Below are 24212 nucleotides of genomic sequence, written 5' to 3' on the forward strand. Positions count from 1 at the left end.
AGCCAGACAGACAGGCGGACAAATCAAAGCATTGAGAACAAGAAGAGGCATTACCATAAGAAAGCATTAGAGGAGAGGCATGTAGAGGACATGTTCACAGACAAGTACATAGTACATTATATACTACATACAGTACATGTCACATATATGACAACTATAGATTACAGCAAGTTAGATTAACATTCTTTGGGCTCATACAGATCAGCACAGGCTGCTGACAGTTATCTAGTTCATCCCAAAATAAAGAACACATACATAGTACTAAATATATTCAGTGACCTAACAGCAGAATATTTATAATTTAATATTACTTAAATGTTCATCTAATTACTCTGAAAATACATGAAAACAATGGCAAAAGTATTTCACTGTTCACACTGAATCTCTCAACTGTAACAAATGTCCTAGAAACTACAAGAACATTTTGTCCCTTTAAATTACTTTTAAGCTGCCAGTACATATGGTTAAGCCACTTGAGCATACCAACTTTTGCCTGTGACTACAAAGCCATATGGTGACCACAAGCCAACTCTATCCCATCTACAATATGGAAACTATGATTTAGCCCACTGTGTTCAGCTGCAGCATGCATACAGTACATTACAGCTGGAGCTTTTAAGTGAGGTTATGTCCAGTCAGTGCTATGTACAGTATAAACAAGCTTTTTTCCTCTTTTACTTGAGCTCATAAAATTACCGGGGTTTAGGAGGAGAGAGAGGGGGGTTCAAATGGACTGAGGTCGTAAGTGTTTGGCACTCTCACTGTCTGAGAATCTGACGCTACGACCTCCCGCGTACATGGACTCAAACTAATAGGTAAACAATCAAATCATGCAAATCAAACAAGTATCTGTCGCACTTCTAAATATTAACCCGAGTGTGAAGTGAAACTACAGTGCTTTTTATGTATCCATCCTTAGTTAACTAAAAGGTATCTGCATGGGTTAATATTTGGCTTGGAAACTCATGGAATGTAGCTTGGTCAGTCAGCTGAGACCTCCTCCTGCAGAAAGTCCCTAATATTCCCTGGGCAAACTCTGTGTCAAAGGGCGTAGAGGTGGGCTGTTTATTGTTTACAAGATAATGTCAGAATTGTTGTTAAAGGGCAATATGAAAGGTTGGAAAACAATTTTTTTTTCAAATTTTAGAGGTAATTCCTCTACTGTTACCTAGCATCAATACTGTAAACACTGTTATTATCTATTCACAGCTTTTTTGCCACAACTAGTAAAACTTGTCATGCACTATAAGCAAAATTAGGCTAGCAGTTTTCCAGTTATGAACAAAAAAACTCAGTAAACTCAGTAAATAAAAAGCAATCTTCCAGGTATAGTTATAAGGTGAAGTTTTAGTCTCAATCTCACCTAGCCCTAAAAGTGTTTAACTTTTTCTTGCTAAAATATTTTGTATCTTTGAAATCCAGATGCATGCCTTGACTACAGCAGTTCTGAATTTGCCCACTTCCTTTGCTAAACAGAAGGCCAGTGTTTTGACAGTCTGAGGGAAAGCAGACAAAAGGGGCCATAAATGCCTCTGTGTCCCAACTGCGCTCCTGATAACACCAGCTAATGCACTGAGCCAATCAAACCACACGGAACAAGCTGGATCTCCTCAAACCAGGAACACGGTACTGGGAATATGAACCAACTAGTCACTCAATAGCACTCCTCTGTCTCCTCGGTCTGGTATCCTCCCCTCCCACACAGAGGCTGAATCACAATGACTGGAGCAACAGATGGCTGTCAACTCGCCCTCTGCGTCCAGCCAAAGAACCACATCTTCTGGCCCAGCTGTCACCAGGGGCCCCAATAGCTAAAGGGGCTCTGACGCCACCCCTGCCCTGGACTGTGCATGGGACAGCTGCTGCAATCACCCAAGTTTAAGAGTATAAAGAATGATACTTTTACTACGATTACCACAACTACTTCTCCCTCCCTCTATCTTCTTCAATATGTCTCTGATTCATCTGCCTGTAGATATCCTGTTTCACTTTTAGAGCCTACCACCCTCTTTCCTATTATGTTTTTTTCTAAAGTGAGGTATTTCTGTCTTTCACATGTGAATAGCAGTTAAGGTGTGTGGGGCTGAATCATCTTTACAAAGAGGGATAGTAATCAGCACGTGACGGCAAAGGAAATAGACCATGGATATAATAGTAAGTGTGGGCTTATGTAAGAGCAGGCCTTTGCACAGAAAAGGCACAGTAATGGAATATCATCTTTTATTCTACTTTATTTTGTGGTAATATAATTAATCCTATGCAATATAATTAATCCTCATGTAGTATTATTTATTGGTAATGACATGGAAACAAGGCTGCAAATGTATTTCTTGTTACCATGCAACATACTATTATAATGATATAAAGGCCCATATTACACCATTTTCTTCTTCTCGCAGACCGAAAACACTCTGATCCACCTTGTGATGTCATGTGGCAATACAGGAAGTGCTGCACCTTTTGAACTCCGTACACCTTCACTATAATCATTTCATCATTTCATTTCATAAATTGCCAATACCTATTGAACAAAAGGTAACTTGAAAACTGCTGCTTCATGACATCACAAGGAAAGAGGATTTTGAGCTTTGGAGATGTACAAAGACTAATAATAAAGGATTACTCAAACATGTGTGAATGAAATGAAACACAACTCCAGGTATATTTCTGAAAACATTACAACATTGCTTAAATCTTACAAGGGTTATGTGTTACTTTCAGTTTATTTTCAGAAAAAAAACCCTACCATCTAACTCCAACCTCCCTTTTCTCTGTAGAAATATATCTGTTATTTGGTCTTGTTGTAAGCATAACAAACCTCACTATTTACATGCTACTGTCAAACCATGCCAATCTTATCCTTTTAATCTAGTCCCTAAAATAAGGTTAGCTGCCCCTTCAAGTTAACTAATACACAGTCACTTCAATAACAGTCAATCACTCAGCCCTAACCTTCAACTTTTTTGCTTTGCTACCTCTCTAAACTACACATAATTGCTGGTCTTGCTGTATAATTTATAATACAGAAGGAGGTAGTTCTTTGAAATCATTTTGCTGTCTCATGCTATTCTACTAAAATGGGTCACAGGTGCACTAAGGAACAAAAGTAGCGCATATTACAGTAGCTATCTCGTACAATGAATACAATTTAAATTTACCATCTATCATCCTCCACTTGAATTCCTATCGACTGGAATTTTGACTCCTGCTCCTGCTCCTCCGTGGTCTGGCCTTCTTCCTCAGGATCCACCTAAAAACAGAAAAAGAAATTATAACTTTGTTATAGTTTGTGTTTTTAATATATATTTAGTTTTTTGTTTTGTTTTTTTACATATACATGTTAGAGATATCTGATTTACAAAACATACTTTTAAATTCCTTTCCCTTCTCGTATCATAAAAAATAGATCAGTTATTACATTTTAATAAAGGGGAAAATACATAGCTTATATACAAAGACTTAAAGGTGCACTGTATAACTTTTCTGATGGGGAGGGGGTCTGCTGCTTTCTTGTCTCCATGAATGTTAAATAAAATGTTGCTGTATGGCCTGAAATGTTCCACAGTATGACATAAACATAAATCTGTCTTGCATTAATTCAAATAGAGGTGCACATACAACTAAAAAAGAAACTTAAAACATGCATTTTTAGTATGAGTGAGGGGGAGCAGGGTCATCCCTTCACAGATCTGACCTGTAACTTGACCTGGTGCCATCGTGTGCTTGTCTTCATGGAGTTTAATGCTATGTTGTGAAACATTCCAGGCAAAGCAATAATGCTCTTAATGATTATTTACATTTTTTTAAAGTTTGTGATTTTTAGTAACATATACACTTGGTTGGTTTACCTTTTGCTCTCCATATTTCTTTCACTTTCTTCAGCCCCACTCACCTGTATCCCTATGGAGAGGCACTTCCGCAGCGCCTCCCTTTGCGCCTTGGTTTCCGCGGTGACGGAGGTGGTGGCTGTGGCAGTGATGGTGATGCTGTTGGTCACATGTTGGCTGGCTGGGCCGTGCACCTGTGCGTTAGCTGCTTCTATGGCTGCAGTGAGGGCCTTCATGCTGTCAATGCTCTCCGTAGAGTTGGAGAGGCCGGGCTGGGAGCTGATGCCCGCCCTGGTGCCCCCTGAACCCCCATCCATGTAGGCATCCTGGGCCGACTCCGTGCTGCTCTGCGCTGTGATGGAGATGAAGGGTTTGGATGGGGTGGTCCGCGGGGGGACTGGGGGAGGTGTCTTCTTGTATGTGGTGATGCATGACGACACTACAAGGAGAAAGACAGATAAGAGGATAGAACATGTAGACTTGCTGATATTGCAAATTTGTTGAATTTTTATAATATAGTATAAACATAATAAAGGTGCACTATGTAACATTTCTGGTGATGGGTCCACCACTTGCTTATCTCTATAGGGACGTCATGGTTTTGCCTGGAATGTTCCACAGTATGGCAGTATCTATGTCCATGGAAAACAGCAGGTGACATCACCAGGCCAAGTGACAGGTCAGGTCTGTGGAAAGGTCACCCTGCTCACAGTCGGAATGCATGTTTTTTGCAATAAAAATACTTTAACTGTATTAACAAAGTAATCTAACAAGAAAGATCTGTTTAATGACATACTCTGGAACATTCTGGGTGAAGCAATAATACCTCCATGGAGACGAGCAGGTGGCAGACCCTCCAATTGATAGTTCACAAACTAAATGAACACACACATATGAGTTTAACTGATCTATAATTTCTCCTTTTGTGTTTTGTTTCATAGACTCCCTGTAGCCAGGCCTTTGCCTGATGGAATGTATACAGTGCACTGATATGGATTTAATGAGGCACAGGTGGGCTTTCTGCTGCAGCCCGCTAGGCTTGAAAACACAAACACAAAGGCTACAATTGCTTTAGGGACCTCATATGACAAGAATAATGTTGATGATTATAATCATTATGTGGAGTATAAACCATATTTACTACAATGAAAATGTGTGTAGATAATAAGAAGTAATACCTACATTTAAACGTGGTCTAACTGTGCAGAAAAAAGCTAGCAAAGTCTTCCTAAAGTGACATGTTCCTTCCTAAATTGCAGAACTTATTGACATGTGAGAGTTGGTCCAGCTGTCTCACTGTACACATACGCATTGGAAACAAAGTGGCTAGTAGATTAGGGCCAAATTAGGGCCAAATTTAAAGAATCAAAGTCTTGTCTGGTAATAAGATTAGTAAATCAGCCACTTGACCCACTGATCTAGATGGTTAAAGCCTTTTTCTGCTACGGAACTACTGTACACATGCTGATCAATTTCCTTTCTGTAAAAATAGCTATATCCCTCCTGCATTTTGTTAGCACAATCAACTGAAAAAGTTGCAGACTAACTATGTTTTGGCCCTGAAAATTAGTTCTTTGCATGCCTGTAAGTAGTCTGTAATGAACAACTTAACAGACTACTGGCCAGGCTAAACATAGAAACAAAAACAACTAGCTCTTAACTACATTACGCCTTGGAATCTTCTTCCTGGCCTGGCGGTGGCGTCAAAACTAGGTCGCTTTGAGTGCACTGCGGAAAAAAGTAGGGCAGCGGGTTTCCTGGATCCCTTTAATCCCAGCAAAAGGCAAACATCCTACCGCTGTCAGGATGGCTGCTCTGTGTGTGGCACTGGTAGACGAATGTAATGTTACCACACCCATTCGAGGCAGCCATGTCTAACACTGTTATAGTGGGGTTTTGTTTACTTTGTAAGTGACAGCTCTATACACACTCAAGGCAAACTGAGGTCTGACGGAGTCATCCACGGTGAATCTACTCAACGCCCCTCCCTCCTCTTCCTCCCTTTTCCTCCCCCCGCCCCCCTCTGAGGCTATTGGATGATGATAAGCCAGATTCTCCGTCAGGTTTTGACAAGATGGAAAGTTCAGAGCCAGGATGACTTATATGTCTCAGAGATGAGATCACAGTGTTTAACGATGGTAAGAAGAGCCACATGAAAGACAGAGAAAAAATTGTGTGGATTGTTTCCTGCAACTGCAATAGTCATTACAGAATACTGTAAATCCAGGGAGCAGTGCCAAATTATGGGAATGTGTCAGATATTCACTTTAAAGAGATATGTTTATCCTTCTTGGATGTTGGGATGAAAATTGTATTACATTTTCTTTATAATTTAATTATTTTTTTATTTTTTATTATTAACATTTATTTTTAATTAAATGTATTTTTTTAATTTAATTAAAAAATAAATTTTAATTACATTTATTTTTGAATTAATTATTTGAATGTAATTATTTTTTATTTTATTTTATTTATTAAATTTTCTTTTAAATTTAATACATCTTTTTTTTTTTATTTATAACTGTACTTGATTTGATAGAGAAAGTCTTAGTAGATAGAAGGACAATATGATATTCTATCTAGAATTAGCTGGAGTCTTGATTTCAGTTCAGTCACAATTTCAGTTTTATGACAATGCTTGTAGATTTATACAGCACTGAAAATTGTTAAAGCTACCTAAAACTCACATAACTCTCACTTTATCATGATTGGTTAAATAGCCTGTCAATCATTCAGTGCAAAACAGAGGATGGCCAATAGGAGGAGTGGGTGGGGAAAAGTAGACAACAAACAGTCATATCATAATTATGGTCATATCACCCAGCCCAACCTTGATAAACAGATAAAGATACATCAAAAATCACACTGCACACTAGAGCGCAGGTGATTTGCTGCGATAACCTCTGAAAGAGAAACGTTAAAATTAAAAAAGGCGGCCCCTGAAAGGTTAGAGAGTTCAGAGCCAGAGGAACACACACATGTATTAAAGAGTGGGAGAGAGGGCGAGGTCCTGGCCTATCAGTCGTGGAGGTTCAAAGGATCCAATGTCAGCCCTTTCAAGGCTTCTATCCCCCGAAGTCATCTAAAAGTCACCAAGTGTGTATGTGCACCACAACCAGAGACTGTGTGTCTGTGTGTGTCTGTGTGCGCACTCCCCCAAGTCACAGAACACAGGGTTTTCATCCGCTCAATAAAGCTACATATGAAATGGGAGACGCCAAGCCGGGTCCCACCTAGCTGTCATGGAGAAGTACTGTGAAACGAATGCCGAGACAGGTTAAGTAAACACATCAGAAGTCCGAACATGTCTATACGCACTCACAGGCGCACACAGGCAGGCAAAGGGTCACGCAAATAACATTGACACAAGCCAGCGCCATGATCCCACCTCTCCACATCAATGCACACCACAGACTTCCTGCCACTGATATGTGCTGCATCAATCAGGCTGCTGCTGACAGTCACCCAGCCCATCTCACTCTCATTGTTTGCCATCACCGGATTTAACATTTTAACAATTGTATCTGACTCATTTTGGAGGGATTGGACTATGTGTTTCTTTGTATCCATAGAGAAGTAATAAAAGCAGGAGCTCACATGGCAGCGTGAGCAACCTCAGACCTCCCACACACAGACAGTCAAGGACGCAGTGTTTGACAGAAGCAAGAATGTGACGCAGATTCATCTTCAGCCTGTTCAGGAGGAGTGAGAGAAGCTGTTCAATATGACCACACTGAACACAAGCCTAAGCAATCACCAACTACAGAGCAAAGTTATAACACAGTCTGTATTACCAGAATGAGAGAGAACTATAGCGGTATGTTGGAAAATGCTGTCAGTATGAATAATAAAAGTGTGGTGGCCAAATCCCCCTTTTGACAAACCCTTGAGCCCCATGCTGACAGGTTGGTGTGAATAGCCGTTCCTCTGACTGAGCACTCCCCCGACCTCTGGGGCTGATAAAATCAAAGAAAGGCCTGTGCCCTCCCCCAAGACAGTCTCATTCATTTCTTCAGCCTTTCAAACCAAAACAGACCTGCTGCCTCCCTACAGCCCCACTCAATGTGTGTCCTATTTGTGTGTGAGCCTGCATAGGTGTACTCTGTTTCCTTTATTTAATCACATATCCAAGACAGACTGAAGGCAGGCAGCTGTCTACTAATCTCAGATCTGTGTGTCTGTGCGATAGGCCACTTCAAAGAGCAGACGCTCGGACTTAGAGAGGGCCAGCGGGCTCCCCCGCGTGGGGGCCAAGGGCACGTCCAGCAGTGTCCAAACAAACCCGAGCACAGAGGGGCGGGGCATGCAGCTCTGACAGCTGAGCCCAGAGCTGTGTTTGGGATGAGGCTCAGCCAAAGGAGAGGGAGCACAGAGCAGCCCCGTCTGCCCGCTCACTCACAGACACAGTTGGAGCCTTTTGTGATACTGTCACCATGGCGACGCACAAAAACATGAAGTTTGTACAGGCTTGGCGCTTCACCAGCAAAGCGCTTCTGTTGGCCATTTGTTTACCTTGAAAAGAGTACAGTGCAGCTGCACACCAGCGTACAATAAGGCCCAAACATCCGGATACAAGTGTGGATGACAATTAGGTGGCACAAACAGTAAATGAATATGTGATGTTTCTTCCCCCGAAGCGCTGCCATTGTGTGGATGAACACTAAAACTCTACAAACCAGTTTGCCTGCACTACTGTTAAAAGGCTTGTCACCTTTTTTCTGGGACAGTGCCATGAGATGACAATAAAGTGAAACGTTCACACCGTGTGACGTTACACTGCTGTTGAGAAAACAATGCACATAAACTAGGCACATCCCAAACGACTCAACGTGACAGTCAAAAAACAAGCACAAGTGAACAACTGTTGACTTTAGGGAAAATAACACTATCTCTACTGGCCATAATAAAGACACTGATACTTACACAGTCACTACTCACTTGTTTTAGCCATAACAAGCCATGTTCACATCATATACAATAGAGCTTTGAATGTTTAGAGTGCTCAGAGTCACCTGAAGTCTCCAACAGAGCCCCATGTCTGTCTGCAGCTCTTAGCCAGCAGAGGTCAGGGGTCAGCCCAGAGGGTTTCTGCTCTCCAGATGCCTGAACTTCTCAGACACAATAGCTCCTGTGTGTGTAAGGGAGTAAGGCTAGTTAGTGGCCTTTAAAAGGGTGTATATATATATATATATAGCCTGTGTGAGAGAGTTGGCTCAGTACCTTAATATAATTATAAAAATCTGTCACCACAATTTGAGCAGAACATAGTGAAATGTGTCCTTAAACGAACACAATCAGCAGAGCAGAGCACAGCCTCTTTGACAGAAAGCATGTCAACACAGGGTGAGTGCACTCATGGGCCTGTGTCTCCTGAATCACTAGATAAGAGACTGTTTACAACTGTCAGCCGCTGCTTAATCTGGCAGGCAGCTGCTCCCTGTTAGGCAATACATTCACTTCACTTAACCCACTTTCCTGTTCCAAGTTCAAATAGACAGCCTGGTTACCTGCATTCCACTTTTATGGCGTGACGCTCCACTCGTTCTGTCAATCACTGACAGACAGGGAGAGGCATGCATGAGTCTGAACCAACACAGTCTGGGACACTTTCCTTTGCTGGAAAATCATCAGGTGCTCTGCTGCGAAAGATTTATTGTCGGTGGGAATCTGAGAGGATCTGATTCCATTGCATGTTCATCCGCAATACAACAACTGTATGATCTCCAAACACACTAACAATGTCTGGTATAATTCGGAAGGACTTGAAAATAATAACACATCATATCAAAGTGCAGTAGCCAGTCTAATCTTCTAAAGACTTTTACATAGGGCTTATTCATTAGAGCTGCCCTGGTGGGCTGCAGGCCGCGTCTATTGTTCTCCAGTGCTTTTTGGCAGAGCTTTCCTCTGACAGGTCCACCACCACCAGAGGAGACTCATCACTCTTTTGTTTGTGCCAAAGTGGTTGCCTGCGGGGGTTAAAACAGAGCAGAGTCACCCGACACAAGCACAGGAAAGACAGAGGGAGGGGACAGAGGGGAACAGAGCGGGACAGATGAGTGAGGAGCAGTTTGCCTGGCTCTTTCCTTCAGTTCCTGTACATTCCTGCTGCTTTGTGGGGCATAAACCTGAGCATTAGCACTAACGCTAAAGCTAACACGCCCACACATCTCACGCATGCTTTCACTGCACTCATTTCCCACAACATTGCTCAGTGGCTGACTGCTGCTGTAGGAGCAAACTGGCCCTGTGAGTGAGTGACACACTGCATGTGTCGACACTGACAACATGGGCTATGGAACAGGCACTAGCATACCAGAGCACACAATCACAGCACACTACTCTCATTACTCTCATTGTCAATTGACACTCTGATTCACTGGTGACTACTACAATATTAACAACCTAAGTTAGAGTTTTATCGTGGCAATATGAGTTGCAAAATGACCACTCAGACCAATGCTTAACCAATATAAATCTCCACGGCAACAGCACAGCGTTGTTGCCATCGCTCTATCTCCAAATGCCTCTATGCACCACAGTTGTTTCCTGATAAAACAGGACACACTGTCACAAGAACTTTTTGTTACTGAGGTCAAAACTGAGCGCACAAGAGAAATACTCTGACCACAACTATTAACAATGACAGGACATTTCTCCAAAACAAGACCCACCAATGAAACCAACACACAATACCCATGTCACGACCTTACATGAGGGATCACTGCATGCTGCTATTTACATATAAAAGCAACAGAATGTGGTCAAGAGTTCACCACCCTGTTTCTTGAATGCCACTGCTCCCAAAAATATGTGATGCAGTGGTTTGACACTAAAAAATATCCGGGAATATTAGCTTGCACTTTTTACAAGCACTTTGGTTACACTTCCAGGAATGCCTTAAAACACTGGGCTTGAGTGCTTCTCAGTTCAACTTTTTCCCCCTCCTTATTCACATTCCTTCCCCATTTTGCCTGTTTGACGTTCTTTGTCCTGACCACTTGCACATGGAGGAAAAAGGAGACACTGGCAAGGCTTAAACCAGAGCTGCTCAAGACATCTGTGCTTCCAAAAACCAAGAGTCAGGCATATTCCGCTCTACCCTACACCGACGAGGGGAGAAGGGGCGGTAAAAGTTAAGGCAAAAGCAGAGGCAAATGAGAAAGAGAGACATAAATGTAGGAGGGTCCGGGAGTGGGCTTTGGGGGGATTTGGAACAAGAACCAGGCTACACTGACGTACACTGTCTTTTGTGGTTTCAAGTCCTGACCCCGTGACCCTATACATCCTGTTGGCGGAGGAGGGCGGGGGGAAAGATGAGATGGCAGCTAGCTATAGGCACTGTGTAAGCATTTGCGTATGGCCCACTCAATTCAGAACACACATGGAACAGACTACAAAAATGGTTAGCTAAAATCTACAAAATTACTTGTATTATTTGGAAATGGGAAAGTCTCATGCTAAAATAGATACAGTGACAAGTCTGTAATGATTTGTTTGTTTACAACAGATGCCCTGTCTGGGATTTAATCTCTAAATGGAACCAAGCAAAAGTTTGTCATGATGATTTTATACAACTTAACTAAGTTTGTATGCATGTTGAATACATTATATGAGTCAACAACAAAAGCTGGGAAGAATGCTGCTATATTATACTTGTGTAGTAGTAGTAGTAGTAGTAGTAGTAGTAGTAATAGTACATGGTAGTAAAAGTATTAATAGAAGTAGTGGTAATGCAAATGATTTGGCATTAGTGCTTTAAAACTTGTGTGCGTTCCTCAGGTGTGACTTTTTGCACCGCTCTTCTTCTCTGTCTTCTTCTCGTGTGTTTACATCCACTCAGGGCAGATTCTTAACAGGAGGAGGAACAATGGGCTCTGCAGCATTCCCACTCTCCTGCAGAGCTCTCGTTTGTCTCCGGCATTCCTTTCCCCATTCATCTCTTCTCTCGCACCCCTCCTGGACACAGAGAAAAACTCCTGCTACTCTTTAACAGGGGGAGGGGTCGGTTGCCAAAGCCCTGAGTGGAATCAGTCCTCTTGAACACAATCCTCCTCCTCCCTTTGCCTCCCGTTTTACTTGGTTAGTGAAGCAGCAACGCTCAAAGAAAAGAGGTTAGAAAGAGGAGATGCATTCTTTCTCTGGTGCTTGCTGTCTCTCAGTGTGGACTAGGGGGTGAGTTGTGGCTTATTTTTAATGACTGGTTTAAAAAAAGTGGGAGGAGAGGTCTGGTCCCGGGCATGCACACACACACACATAGAGTCTGGAGTACACACACACACACATACACACACATTAGAGCAGCAGGGACTTTCACAGAGAAAGAAGTCTTTAATTTGCAACGGGGCCTGGCCTCCCACACTGTACAGCCCAAACCACCCACTTACAGCTATGCACCATTCCAAAGTTGAAGGAAAAGTTACTCCCCCGTGTGCAGTGAAAGCAACCTGTCAAAATCTTACATTTCCATCCCAAGAATGCACATCATAAACTCAAATTTCCGGACTTATTTTCCAATCTGGGAGAACTGTCCTTAAAACTCCTTTCATGTTTTTCATTCCCCCCGGGCTTTGCTTTACGGCCCGGCCCTGCCCAGCGTCAGCATGCAGGAGCCGCTAGGATCATCTATAGTCAACAGTGAGGAAATCCTTTAGGGGATTTTCTTCAGTTCGCTCTCTCCAGTGCCAAAACACAATGAGGAAGCAGACAAGTGGGACAGCCTATCCGACAGAGCTGCCCACTGTCCACCCACACTGTAACAGGGCATAATTTTAAACATATCCTGAGAAGATCATCTATGAAAAGCTTGGGTGTTTTGCTGCGGAGGTACATGCAGTGGAGACAGCAGGGGAGCAGTGCCGCAGCCATTCTTTGTGTTTGGTGTGCTCCTGTCAGCTCCTCCCTAAGCCCTTCTAAAATTTCCCTCTCTCTTGTCTCCTCAATGACATTCTGATGCCTCGGCTTCCTGTGTCAAAAGATTTCCAAATGTTGCTCCTTCCTCCATAAACGGCCATAATCAAAGCAGCCCCCGAGATCAAGCTGGGACCAATTTAGTCATGGGTAAACATACAGTAAACACATAGCAACCGCTGACTAGAGCCTTAAATCCTACGCATAGCTCCTATTGACTGTTATTGTGGATTAGAGCGTGCATGGGCAGGAAATCTCTGCTAATTCAACCCTCAATTCAAATGCTCGGTAAATACAGGTGATTGATACCATTCCGTAACAATTAGACTACAGTAAAAATATTAAACATGTGCCTGCAGGTGGGGTGATGCGCACAATTTGAACGGGTGAACACTCTGGATGTTTAGAACGGCGCCTTATATAATTAGTTTGATGAGACAGTAGGCGTTTGTGCATCAGCATGTTTCCAGAGACGCTGGGGTTATGATGACACCTAGTGAAAGTTTTTAGAATGCAACCACTTTTTAATTCTTGCATCGCTTGCATCTTACTGACAAAAGTGATTCATGTTCCTGCCAGTTCACACTCAAAGTTAATTCGCAAGATGTGGTGAAGCGCAAGAGATCCAAGAGGCTTCATGAAACTTGTAAGAGTCGTATGAACCATGAGTCTGTTTCTCATTGAATGTCAAACAGCTTTCATGTCAAACAAAATGCTGATTATATTTTTTCAATGCAAGTGGATAGCGACAGTACAAGTTCCCACTGGCTTGCATTCTCAGACAGTTGTGACAGAATGGAGTAATTACGGGCTGACGCACACACAAACGCGCACACACACATGCACACAACAACGTGGCTTGAATTTATCTCTTACAGGAAGAGAGGGGATCGCCAAATCACAGTTTACCCACATGCACACACAATTCTAGACCCCACGCAACTCAAGCATCCTATTTTGACAACTCTATGCGCATTCGGTGGCGGTGCACACACGCCCGCATATGCTCCGAGCGCTTGATAGAGGCACCGCTTTTCCTCCTCACGCATGTCTAGTGTGTCACCGCATGCCTAGACCCAGCCCTTCGCTTCCTGTCAAACACTCCCCCCCCCTGCACCATCAAAGTAGCGGGACAACATTACGCAGGTGTGCGCAAAAAGAGATGGATGAGCGAGGGGGTCCGTCACTTGCTTGTCTCAATCTGGATGTTTTATTATCCACAATATGGCACTAATATTCCATTTTCTTGCTTAAAACACACATTCGTACTCTGAGTGGTGTCAACTTGCCACAGATCTGACTCATAACTCACCCGCTTGTCTCCATGGGAATAGATTGAAACTTAATTGTCACATTCCAGGCACCGCAATAATGGAGACAATCATGATGGCGGACCCCCTATTAGTAAAGTTACAAAGTGCGCCTTTAATTTACATCCTCGCTTTGAATAATAACTCCCTCTTTAACCCGAAGCTTTGATCCAATGACACACAGGTGTAGTTCGCATGCACTGGCCGAGATAGAGCTTTATCTCCCCCCTGTAATTAAAGCAAGGGCGGGATACAGACAGAGCGGTGCGTGTGTGTGTGTGCGTAGTAGACAAAGCGCAGAGACGCATTCCGGCACTGCGCCTTCAAAGGGTATCATTTGATCCGCTCGTTTACATCAAGCACGAATGTCAGTCAGCACTGGAGGCTACAATATCTCACACACACAAAGACAGAACACATCCTGCTTCTCTTTCACTGCGCTCTCAACACAAGCTCTGGCTCTAAAAATGCCTGGCAGTAATCAGCGGGATAAATTTAGAGCGTTGTCCTAAATCCTGGACCTACTCCTGAGGTTGAGACATATGAAAGCAATTAGAGAACAAAGGTTTGGCGTGTGGCTCCATCTAGTGGTTTAAAACGGGAAGTGCAACAATTTAGCTTCCTTCAAAGTAATGTGGTCAAATAACAACAGTTTAAGCAAATCAAAGAAAAATCTGTATTGCAAAATGTAAACTTTTTAACATGGAGAAGCACATCACAGCTGGCATTACAAATGTTAAGAAGGCTATAACTATTACTATTACTGTTACAAGGTAGTTTATCAAGTAGCCTATAGTAAAAACCAAAATGCTAAAATGTGCTTTAAGATTTATTTTTAGGATTGAATTTCAACCCTTTTTGCATTAAAGCCCGTGATGATAAACTCAAAAATTACTCTAACATTTGATTTTATTTTTATTTTTAATTTTTTATTCATGACTTCCTTTGACCAACATTTCACTTATTTATTTATTTATTTTTACCGGGCCCATGGAGACTGCTTATACGTGACAACACATCTTGTTCCAGTTAAGTTGGGACATTTCATAACTCCTTAAGCATCTGGGAGTGTCATCCGAGAAGACTTAATATGATAACTTAATCGGAGGGAAACCAAAAGGGGTGGCTAAACCTTTAGTAACAGTGAGTAATAAAGCTACTAATGCATTGAAAAGTCACTGAAAGCACTGCCATTTACAACACATTTACATATGATTCAATAAAGTATTTATCTTAGACTGCTTGCATTACTCCTTATGCTGACCTTGCCTTTTGGGAACTACCATTTTGCGAAAACCTTTTATCGCTCTATTGGTTTAAATACCAATACACTGAAACAGCTGCCACATCTGCTTGTGTAACCACTCCCTGAGGAAAGCACATTTGAGCTCTGCATTTTGAATAGACGCCGATGGCCTGGAACAATTTGAGCACCCTAGGGAGACTAATGGTGCCCTAGGTAAAAACAAGTGATGATTTTAAGCTGGGGAAAGCTATTACAAGAAGAGGACAAAAGCAGAATATTAAAGAGGAGGCTGGATTCAAAGTCAATAAAAAAATTGGGAATGTAATTACTTTTTAGGAATCATTTGGTATAGGGTCCAAAAAGTATGTATAGTGTATTATGAGGAAGTCCCATGTCTCAAATAGAAATAACAACATCAAAGTGCATTTGATGAGAAGTGGATATAATGCAATATAAAGCTGTGCCATAAGCTGTGTTCCAGATACCTGTAAGTGGACTATTTCCCACCTCCAACTTGTAAATAGTTCCCTGGAATGCTGCTTGAACTGGTAATCAGAACTTCAGATATGAGTTAGATTGTCTTATAGCCTATTACAACAATTCTAATCAGCACAAAAAGTGGATCAGAGTGGTTACCACATAAACAAATGAAACACTCGATACAGGTTAAATTCAACAATAGTCTGTAATTGAATAAGTTACATATTTGTTAAAAATATAAATATATACACATTTGTTCAACTTTATGTTTCTTTGCAATAGCATGAGTCATATTCTTTACATATGAGTTAATTCAACTGGAATGCTCTGAGAGTTGTACTCATAACATTCAACTTGGAAATATACGACCTCCCAATTGCCTGGAACACAGCATAATAATACAATAATGAAACAGAGTTACAGCTGTTGATGTTGTTTAAAAAGGCTGTAATTAATGACATTTTAATTAAGATTCAGTCCTTTCTAATTGTCAATGATCAGCTAATTACACCATGTTCCTCTGTCAGTAAAGCACGTGGTTTGGAGCAGAATTTAGACTTTGAAATTTGACTTTTTGTGTGTCAATTATTTAAAATCTATATTCGTCATGTTCAGGAAATTAATACTGAAATCCATTTGTGTATGTTTTAAATAAAATGGAGATAGATAAATTAGTTTTTATTTTTAAGTCTGAAAGAAAACACGGATATAATAATCAATATGAAGTCTAGATTTCAACACACAAAGGGGAGGATAGTGACGCAGCTCTGGGCAGGCTGGATCTGAACGTACTTTACATTGGAGATAACAGGACATTAGTAATCTGGACAGTTCTAGGTCATAAAAATAGAAAAGCTTGTAGTACATAGGCATCAGTGGCATGTAACAACTCAAGTGTAGAGCTTGACTCACACACAGATGGCTGCTCAGAAATGTGTTATCTATGTCTATCACACACTCCCTCTCTTCACACATGCCGGACTGTTAAGTGGTACAAGTGATCCTCCTGCCCCCAGAAGGACCCCGTAACTCCCCAGTCTGTTCAGTGTGATTGCTATGTGGGCTGCTGTCTCTCACGTCTGACCCACATACAGAGGGTAGGGCTGGGATGTGGAGCCAGCCACATGCAGGGGGATGAGGCCGCACCTGTCACTGACCCCTTCAGAGATATGACACTGAAATAGACTGCGAGCCGGAAGACTGTCACAACACAGCAGCTACACATGAATGAGAAGTGTGTCATCAGGTTAACTCAGAAAGTCCATAATATATGGAAAGTTAGAGGACAACAGATTGCTTTTATTTAATAATAATAATGATGAAACGCTTAAGAATCACTTCATTTCTTTAAATGTACTATCAAATTCAACTTCAATTATAGTAACATATTATTTGAAGTGACATATTGATGCTGGACTATAAGTAGGCCTATTGAGTTGTTTTGGTCACTATAAACTAAAACGACTGCCGAACTCCCCTGAGATACATGAATAAGCAAAAACACTGGGATGGGCTGATTTCTGTCAAGTGCGTCATTAACGCCTCGTAAGGATTTAAAAAGTAAAATAAAAGGTTAGTAAATGTCAGAATAAATGATTTTGTTATCAACCAGCGTATAGCTTAGCCGTGGTTATTCTACAGCATCTCATCTTGTGGTTACATTTTAAGGCACAATGTTGCTTTTTGAGTCAAACTGATTGAGGAACTATATTTTGTAGAGCGCGCATCTTTGTTTCCGGTTAGTATCGCTCTCATCTTGACCTCCGCTGCGCTCAGTGCACGGACATGCTCTGGCCGTAAACGAGAACAACTGTGGCGGTACTCACAGAAGCGAACCAAGTAGTCCCACATGGCGAGCAGCGCGCTGGACACTCTCTCAAGTATCGCCATAAAAACAAGAATTGACAATTCCCGCGGGTTGACGGCGCACGTCTCTCCGTGTCTTTTCGCCTTTCTCTCTGACGATATTGGATCTTATGTCAGGATGTGGACTCGCCTTGATCACAGCCCCCCGCCCCGTGCACACTTTTGGAGTCGTTCGAATCTAGATGGGACTGTCCCGTTGCGTGGCGCATAATAGAATAAAATAAAATATTGGCCGCTTTGAAACGCCACGTGGTAACTTTGAACAATGATTAATACTGATGGTGCAATGATTGTCGATAAGGCTGCTTGACCAAAAAGTTGCCTTTTATGGCTAGGCTATATAATACATTTTATTCTTGTAAAAGAGGCTTAAGTTTCAATGAATATTTTTGCAACGTCCTATTATCTGATAATAATGAATAAAACATAGCCTACACTTTGACAAAGCTCATGTACCATATGGTTTCCATAATTTAACTAAAAATCAAAAACAAATCTGTTCAGTTGTAATTAAATTTTGACAAATAGACTTGTACATTTAGATACGTTTATATTGTGATTCAGTTCTCTTCTTTTTAATGCATACATGCATACGTGCATGTTGTATGTATGCATGTACGTACATTTCTGTCCCTATAGTCTCTGTGTGAGGGGGATTTAACCACAGTAACACAGTAAAGTGGATTCTTAAAACATGATGTTATGTGTCATACAGTGGAAATGTGGACATAGAAAAGTGAGATATGATCCTTTATATTCAACATCTGAGCACTGACAGTATAAAATGCACAACAAAAATATATATGAATGAGTGTAACAATAGTTCTATATATAGACAGGAAACAAGAAGCCCATTGAAATAATTATTTTAAACACTCCATTTAAAAAAAGACCTCTTGAACACATGCCTAATACTAGAGATTGGTATAATTGGGTCAAGTAGTTTTCTCTTCATCCACCCACTCACACTTGTGCAGCAGGAAGGTACCGAGTGGAGCGCTGTGCTGCAGTGAACCCCTGGGGGCAGTGTTGCACAAGGTTTGACCCCTCATTTGTAGCAGATGCACTAATTCCCTCTGCCCTGCTTTGGATGACTGTAGTACCATACAAACGCCTCAACGTATTTATCCATGTATGGCTAAAATATCTGAGTAATAATGATTATTCTAATGACAACAGTTACCAGGTGACCTTGTGTTTCTATAATCTACTCTTCAACCGCCTAAACAGTTATTTAAACAAAGGTTATAGCAACATATAGAGCATGGTGATATAGCCAAACATCACAATATAGATGAGAAAATTGCAACAACAACAAACCTAAATGATAATGTACCTCAGGCTGAAAGGTCCTATATTACACAAAATGGATTCTTGTGAGCTTTAGGCAACATTATAACATTGTTACCTCACCAAAAACATACCTGGAGTGGTGTTTTGTTTCAGTGAAGGTGTATGGAGTTTAAAAACACAATGGAGCACTTACTAGAGCACTACAGAAAACAGTGTGATATTGATCCTTTAACAGTGTTTTTTTTTGTTTGTTTTTTAAAAATATATATGTAGTATTTGTACTTACCTCTTCTTATTTTGTACTATTTAAGTTATAGGTTGTGCTTCCACTCCTCATGTCTTATCTCTTTCATTATTGGAGCTTTAAGTCTCTGCAGAGCTCTTTAACAGCAGCTATTAGCTACACTCGCTTTCTGCTTCCCCTCAGGAAAAAATCTATATAAGTTCAAATGCATTCCAAATTTCATATCATCCCCATATATATCACAATAGGGCCCAGTGTTATGGACGCACTAGCATCACAGAGCTACACATTTGTTGCTGTGGTGAAATCCCTCTTGGTGTTGACAAGGCCAGCAGCAAAAGGAAGCAGAGGCATTTTTCAAACACATATTTATGAACTGCTATACTAAGCAAAAGTACAGGGGCTACCGGAAACTCCCAAGCATTAAATTAAACATGGGTCCGCCGACTGTTATATAAACAAGATGAAGAAAGCATTTTAGTCAATCCCTCCACACCTCGGGAACATAGATAGAGAGAAACTGGAACTAAATAATTGACATGAGGCCAGAAGAACAGAACAGGCACTTTTCCTGGAGCGAGGATGCAATCTTTCTAATTAATAGTTGTTAATTGACCTGCACAGAAAGTCATATAGTAATCAGCCAAGGGAGCCCAATTAATCAATATGGTAAATATGTTGTTGTGTATGAACAAAGTGTGTGTTGTTTACTGAAATATAAGAATGTTTGGGTACGACTGAGCAAATTTGTGGAAGAATTTGTATTAAAGGTGCAGGTTATTGCTTCGCACGGAATGATTCACGGTGTGGCATTAAGCTTACCTATCTTGCACTGATTTAATTACAAGTGCTTTTGTTCAGAAATAACTTATAATACATGCATTCTTACTAGGAAGAAAATCACATCTCTCCACAGATTTGACCAGTAACTTGGCCTGCTTGTCACCATTGATATAATCAAGTTTAATGCCATACAGTTAACATTTCCAGACAAAGCATGGAGCAAGCAAATTGAAGACCCTTCATCTTCAAATCTTCAAATCTGAAAGAGTCAAATCTAAAAATGTATGAGAATTAGTCAGTCATAGTAAGTATTATCTGTAATCGTATACAGTTTTTCAATTACAGAACTTCCAGCTTCCTAGCTATTTATTCATGAAGGAAATTGACCCAAAACCGTGCCCACTGCGTTTGAAGAAATAAAGTGAGCATGCATAATTGTGGCTCTTATACTGTACATGTTAGTCTGATCTGGGAAGCGAAGCGACAGCCACTTGGATTTCAAAGGGGAACCATCAAAGGACAGCTATTTCTGAGGGCTCAAAAGATCATCAATAATAATGGACCGGGCATCTCAGTGAGCAAACGGCCGCTCATAGGTCTTGTATAATGTGTGTGTGCATGTGTATGTGCGTGTGTGTGTGAAAGAGAGAGAGAGATTAGCACTGAGCCGAAAGGAGAAGTGGCAACAGAAAGCGTAAGTGGGACCAGTACCAGTGGCTGAACAGTTCTTCAAAAGCGTCATGCAATATTCACCACAACAATATCTTAACTTGGCACTCTGGGATCCTGCAGACATTCTGTGAAGTGCTCGCTGCATGATGAAACACATGGTTCTGCTCAGAGGTAGAGTAGACTATAAGCAATACTCAGGGAAATGAACTGTTACTTTAGATGTACTGCCTGGCCATCCAACACTACATGCTTTTCCCTTGACACAGATGTAGAACCTGTAGCCAAGTCTCCCCTCACAGAGCTGTGAGGGCGTGATTGATGGGCAGTTTTAACCAATCAGAGAAATGTGTCCAAGCATACGGTACATGGCATCTTATGAGCAAAAACTAAATGGGTAAAAATAACATAGTGAGAGATAGTGATGAGTATGAATTTCTGTAAAAAACACAGTGCAAAGTATAAATGATTAAACTGAGGTAAGAGAAGTTATAGATTCCATTCTGAATGATAGTATTCAAGAGGATATTTGAGAGTCTTAAACTATTGCTAAAAATAAGCCTATGATTTGCAAAAACCTCCTCTATTTCAATAGAAAATTGTAGTAGTAATAATTTTGGGAAGGTACTAGGCAAAGTTGAGATACATAAACATTATTAAAGTACATAATATGGTACAAACAAACTAGTAATAATGTATAAAACTACTACCAAATTCCCCAAAAGTACTTCAATACAACTATTACTAACCTGTATGAATGACCATGGATTTCACTACCAGAAAATAATGTAATGTTTAATGTAGTATAAAAGTTCTAGGTAACATGTGAGCTCTCTTAAACCAGCTAAAATCTATATTTGTACTGCTGTTAGAACTACTTGTCTTCATTCTGAGTACGTGGTAGCCCAGATTCACTTCATGTGCAAAGGATTTAAAGTGTAAAGCTCTCATTTAGTCTGTTTACTTTCATTGCAGACTATTGACTCAGCTACGAGCTCCTCTCATTTGTCCTAACAGAAAAAAAGATACTAGACACTAAATACAGACTGAAAAAACAAGCTTTTGTGTAAACGCTGGATGCTTTATAAAGTCTGGTAATTATTTTTGGAATGAGCTGATGTGTGATGTGTAAATATGACAGCTAAAATTAGGCTATTCGGCTTAATACTGAAAATTATACCTTGCCTTGTGTCCCCAAACGGCTCAAATTTAGAACCTTGATGATGACGTGAACAGACACTGGTAGTCCATTTTACCACCAATGTTACATAAATGACTTATTTAGAGACTTCTACAGTAATAATGGATGCAATTCGCTTCTTTGGGTTATATTAGGAACAAGGCCAAGAGGAATAATATGTTAATATTTCTCTGAAAATAGACAAATAGCACAAATAAGAAATATAGGCTGATACTTGCTCATATTTGAATGAATACTGGCCTTAAAGGGACCTAAAGCTTCAGCATAGAATGGCTCTCTGACTACAGGAAATTAAATATGTTAGTCAACACTTTAAGGCAGGGGTGTCAAACTCAAATTCACAGGGAGCCAAAATTAAAACTGGGACCAAGTCGTGGGCCAGACTAAATATTTATTGAAAAATTTCAACATCTGCATGTTTTCTCTTCTTTTGAGATATGTAATGTTAAAACTTTTCTCATTAAAATAAATGTTTAATAAAAGTTTTACTTAAACATTGAATCCAAATATAATAATATAAAATAATAATACAATTTAAAATAAATAATGTCTCTATAACCTATCTGTAGCCGGCGGGCCATCTCTAATACATATTTGATATGATCTCAAGAGCCAAATATAATTATACCGCAGGCCAAATTTGGCCCCCAGGCCTGAGTTTGACATGTCTGCTTTAGCGCATTAGTTTCAGTTCATCACAAGGGGGCGCTGCACTAAACAAGGCTGCACATCTGTCTTAGTGGTTAGTAGAAAAACAGGGATATAATTTAAGGTACATTAAAGAGATGTTAATAGTTATATGCTCCACAGTATGACATTAAACCATAGACTGTATATATAAATGGACATAGCTAACGTGCTAGCTGCCGCGTTCCAAATAGGATGTTTGCATGCAGGCACTTCTAGCTCCTTCTGACTCTGGCTCCTGTTGACTTACACTGGAATATTATCCTCTCTCTGTAACTGTTGCTGTGAGCCTCGTCATATTGGTCTAACCCGCTCTACATGATTCTGGTGTTTTTTTTAATTTTTTCGCTATTTTGTCATTCAAAAAATTCTGAGAGGCGCTGAACACTGTGGTTGACATTACACTGGCTCGGTCCACTTTTGTATATAGTCTATACATTAAACATATATCATGCTTTGATATACATGCATTCTTACTGTGAGCAAGGATGCCTTTCCACAGACCGGACCTATAACCTTAACCTGTTTTTCTCCATGAATACAGTTCAATGCCATACTGCTGATCATTATAACATCTCCACGGACGCAAGAACGTGTCAGATCCTCCGTAAGAAAAGTTGCATAGTGCACCTTTAAATACACTTGCGGAATTAATATACTTGTTACACTGCCAAGACATAAAACAGCTTTCTCTGGGAAGAAGCCTAGTTATCGGTCAGACACCACTTGGGATCTCCCTCTCTCTCTCTAAGACTGGGGGTTGGATAAGGCAAAGTGTTAATTAGAGAAACTCCCAGCAGTGAGCAGCGCTTGTGGTAAATCCCTATATTCTCCTCTTTCTATTCTTCCATCCATCCTCAATCACATCCTCCCCTCAGGTACTGCTGATGAAGAGGTAGCTAATTAATTACAGTGACTGACGACTGTGGGTGGAGATCTGAGGAGGTGACAAATGACACTATGGGTAATCTATGACAGTAATCTCAAGTAAAACATACATTACTGCAAACCACTGTAAACTGCTCTGCACAAATGCTCAAATATAATGCATCACTCTCCCAAGCAGGTTATGAAAGGAAAGAAGAAAAAGGTGAGGGCCACAGAGAAAGAATTGACCTCATTAGGAAATAGCAAACAGGCTTTGTACTGTGGGATCAGGGAGAACTATAGTGTAGTGCATGTCCATTCATCATGTGAGTAGTCCCAGCTCGATATGAACGACCATTACTGGCCCACCGCGGAGAGGCTGTGAGGGGGCTGCTACTGAGAATACGCACACGCCAATTATACAGAATGATGGAAACCTTAGACAAAATTTTATAGGGGTAGGGCCTATATTGCGCTGTTTTCTAATCTATGTTATAATGTCCCTTTCTTGTCAAAAAACATAGCCGGGGCAATACAATACAACTGATAAGGGCTGCAAATTATATCACAGTCAAATTAACATTAATGAAATGGTAGAGGAAATAACTGAGGTAATGGAATTTCCTCTGAAAACAACAAAATCTCCTTTTGATTAGGGAAAATACTGGCTAATCCAGTAGAACAGACCTCTACAAACTTGTTCTGAAAAGCATGGGATTCATGTATTTCTTGTATTATAAATTATACATTTCTTGAGTTTAAAATATGCACTGTGAACTGAATCCTAAATTGCAAATCAAATTGTAATTTTCAGAAAAATCACAATTAG

General features: G+C 40.7%; 1 protein-coding gene across 1 annotated transcript in view; it reads right to left on the minus strand.

The window, feature by feature from the left end:
* Positions 1-24212, minus strand: part of dlgap1b (discs, large (Drosophila) homolog-associated protein 1b) — a 113377-nt gene that overhangs the window by 8253 nt on the left and 80912 nt on the right. Inside the window, 3 exon segments of the mRNA XM_055151057.1 lie at positions 3159-3250; positions 3893-4266; positions 16920-16948. Coding sequence (XP_055007032.1) covers positions 3159-3250; positions 3893-4266; positions 16920-16948 — 495 coding nt within the window.

The sequence above is a fragment of the Boleophthalmus pectinirostris genome, unplaced genomic scaffold (assembly GCF_026225935.1).
Source record: "Boleophthalmus pectinirostris isolate CB_2022bp ecotype Guang Dong unplaced genomic scaffold, ASM2622593v1 HiC_scaffold_15, whole genome shotgun sequence".
Lineage (NCBI taxonomy): Eukaryota > Metazoa > Chordata > Actinopteri > Gobiiformes > Gobiidae > Boleophthalmus > Boleophthalmus pectinirostris.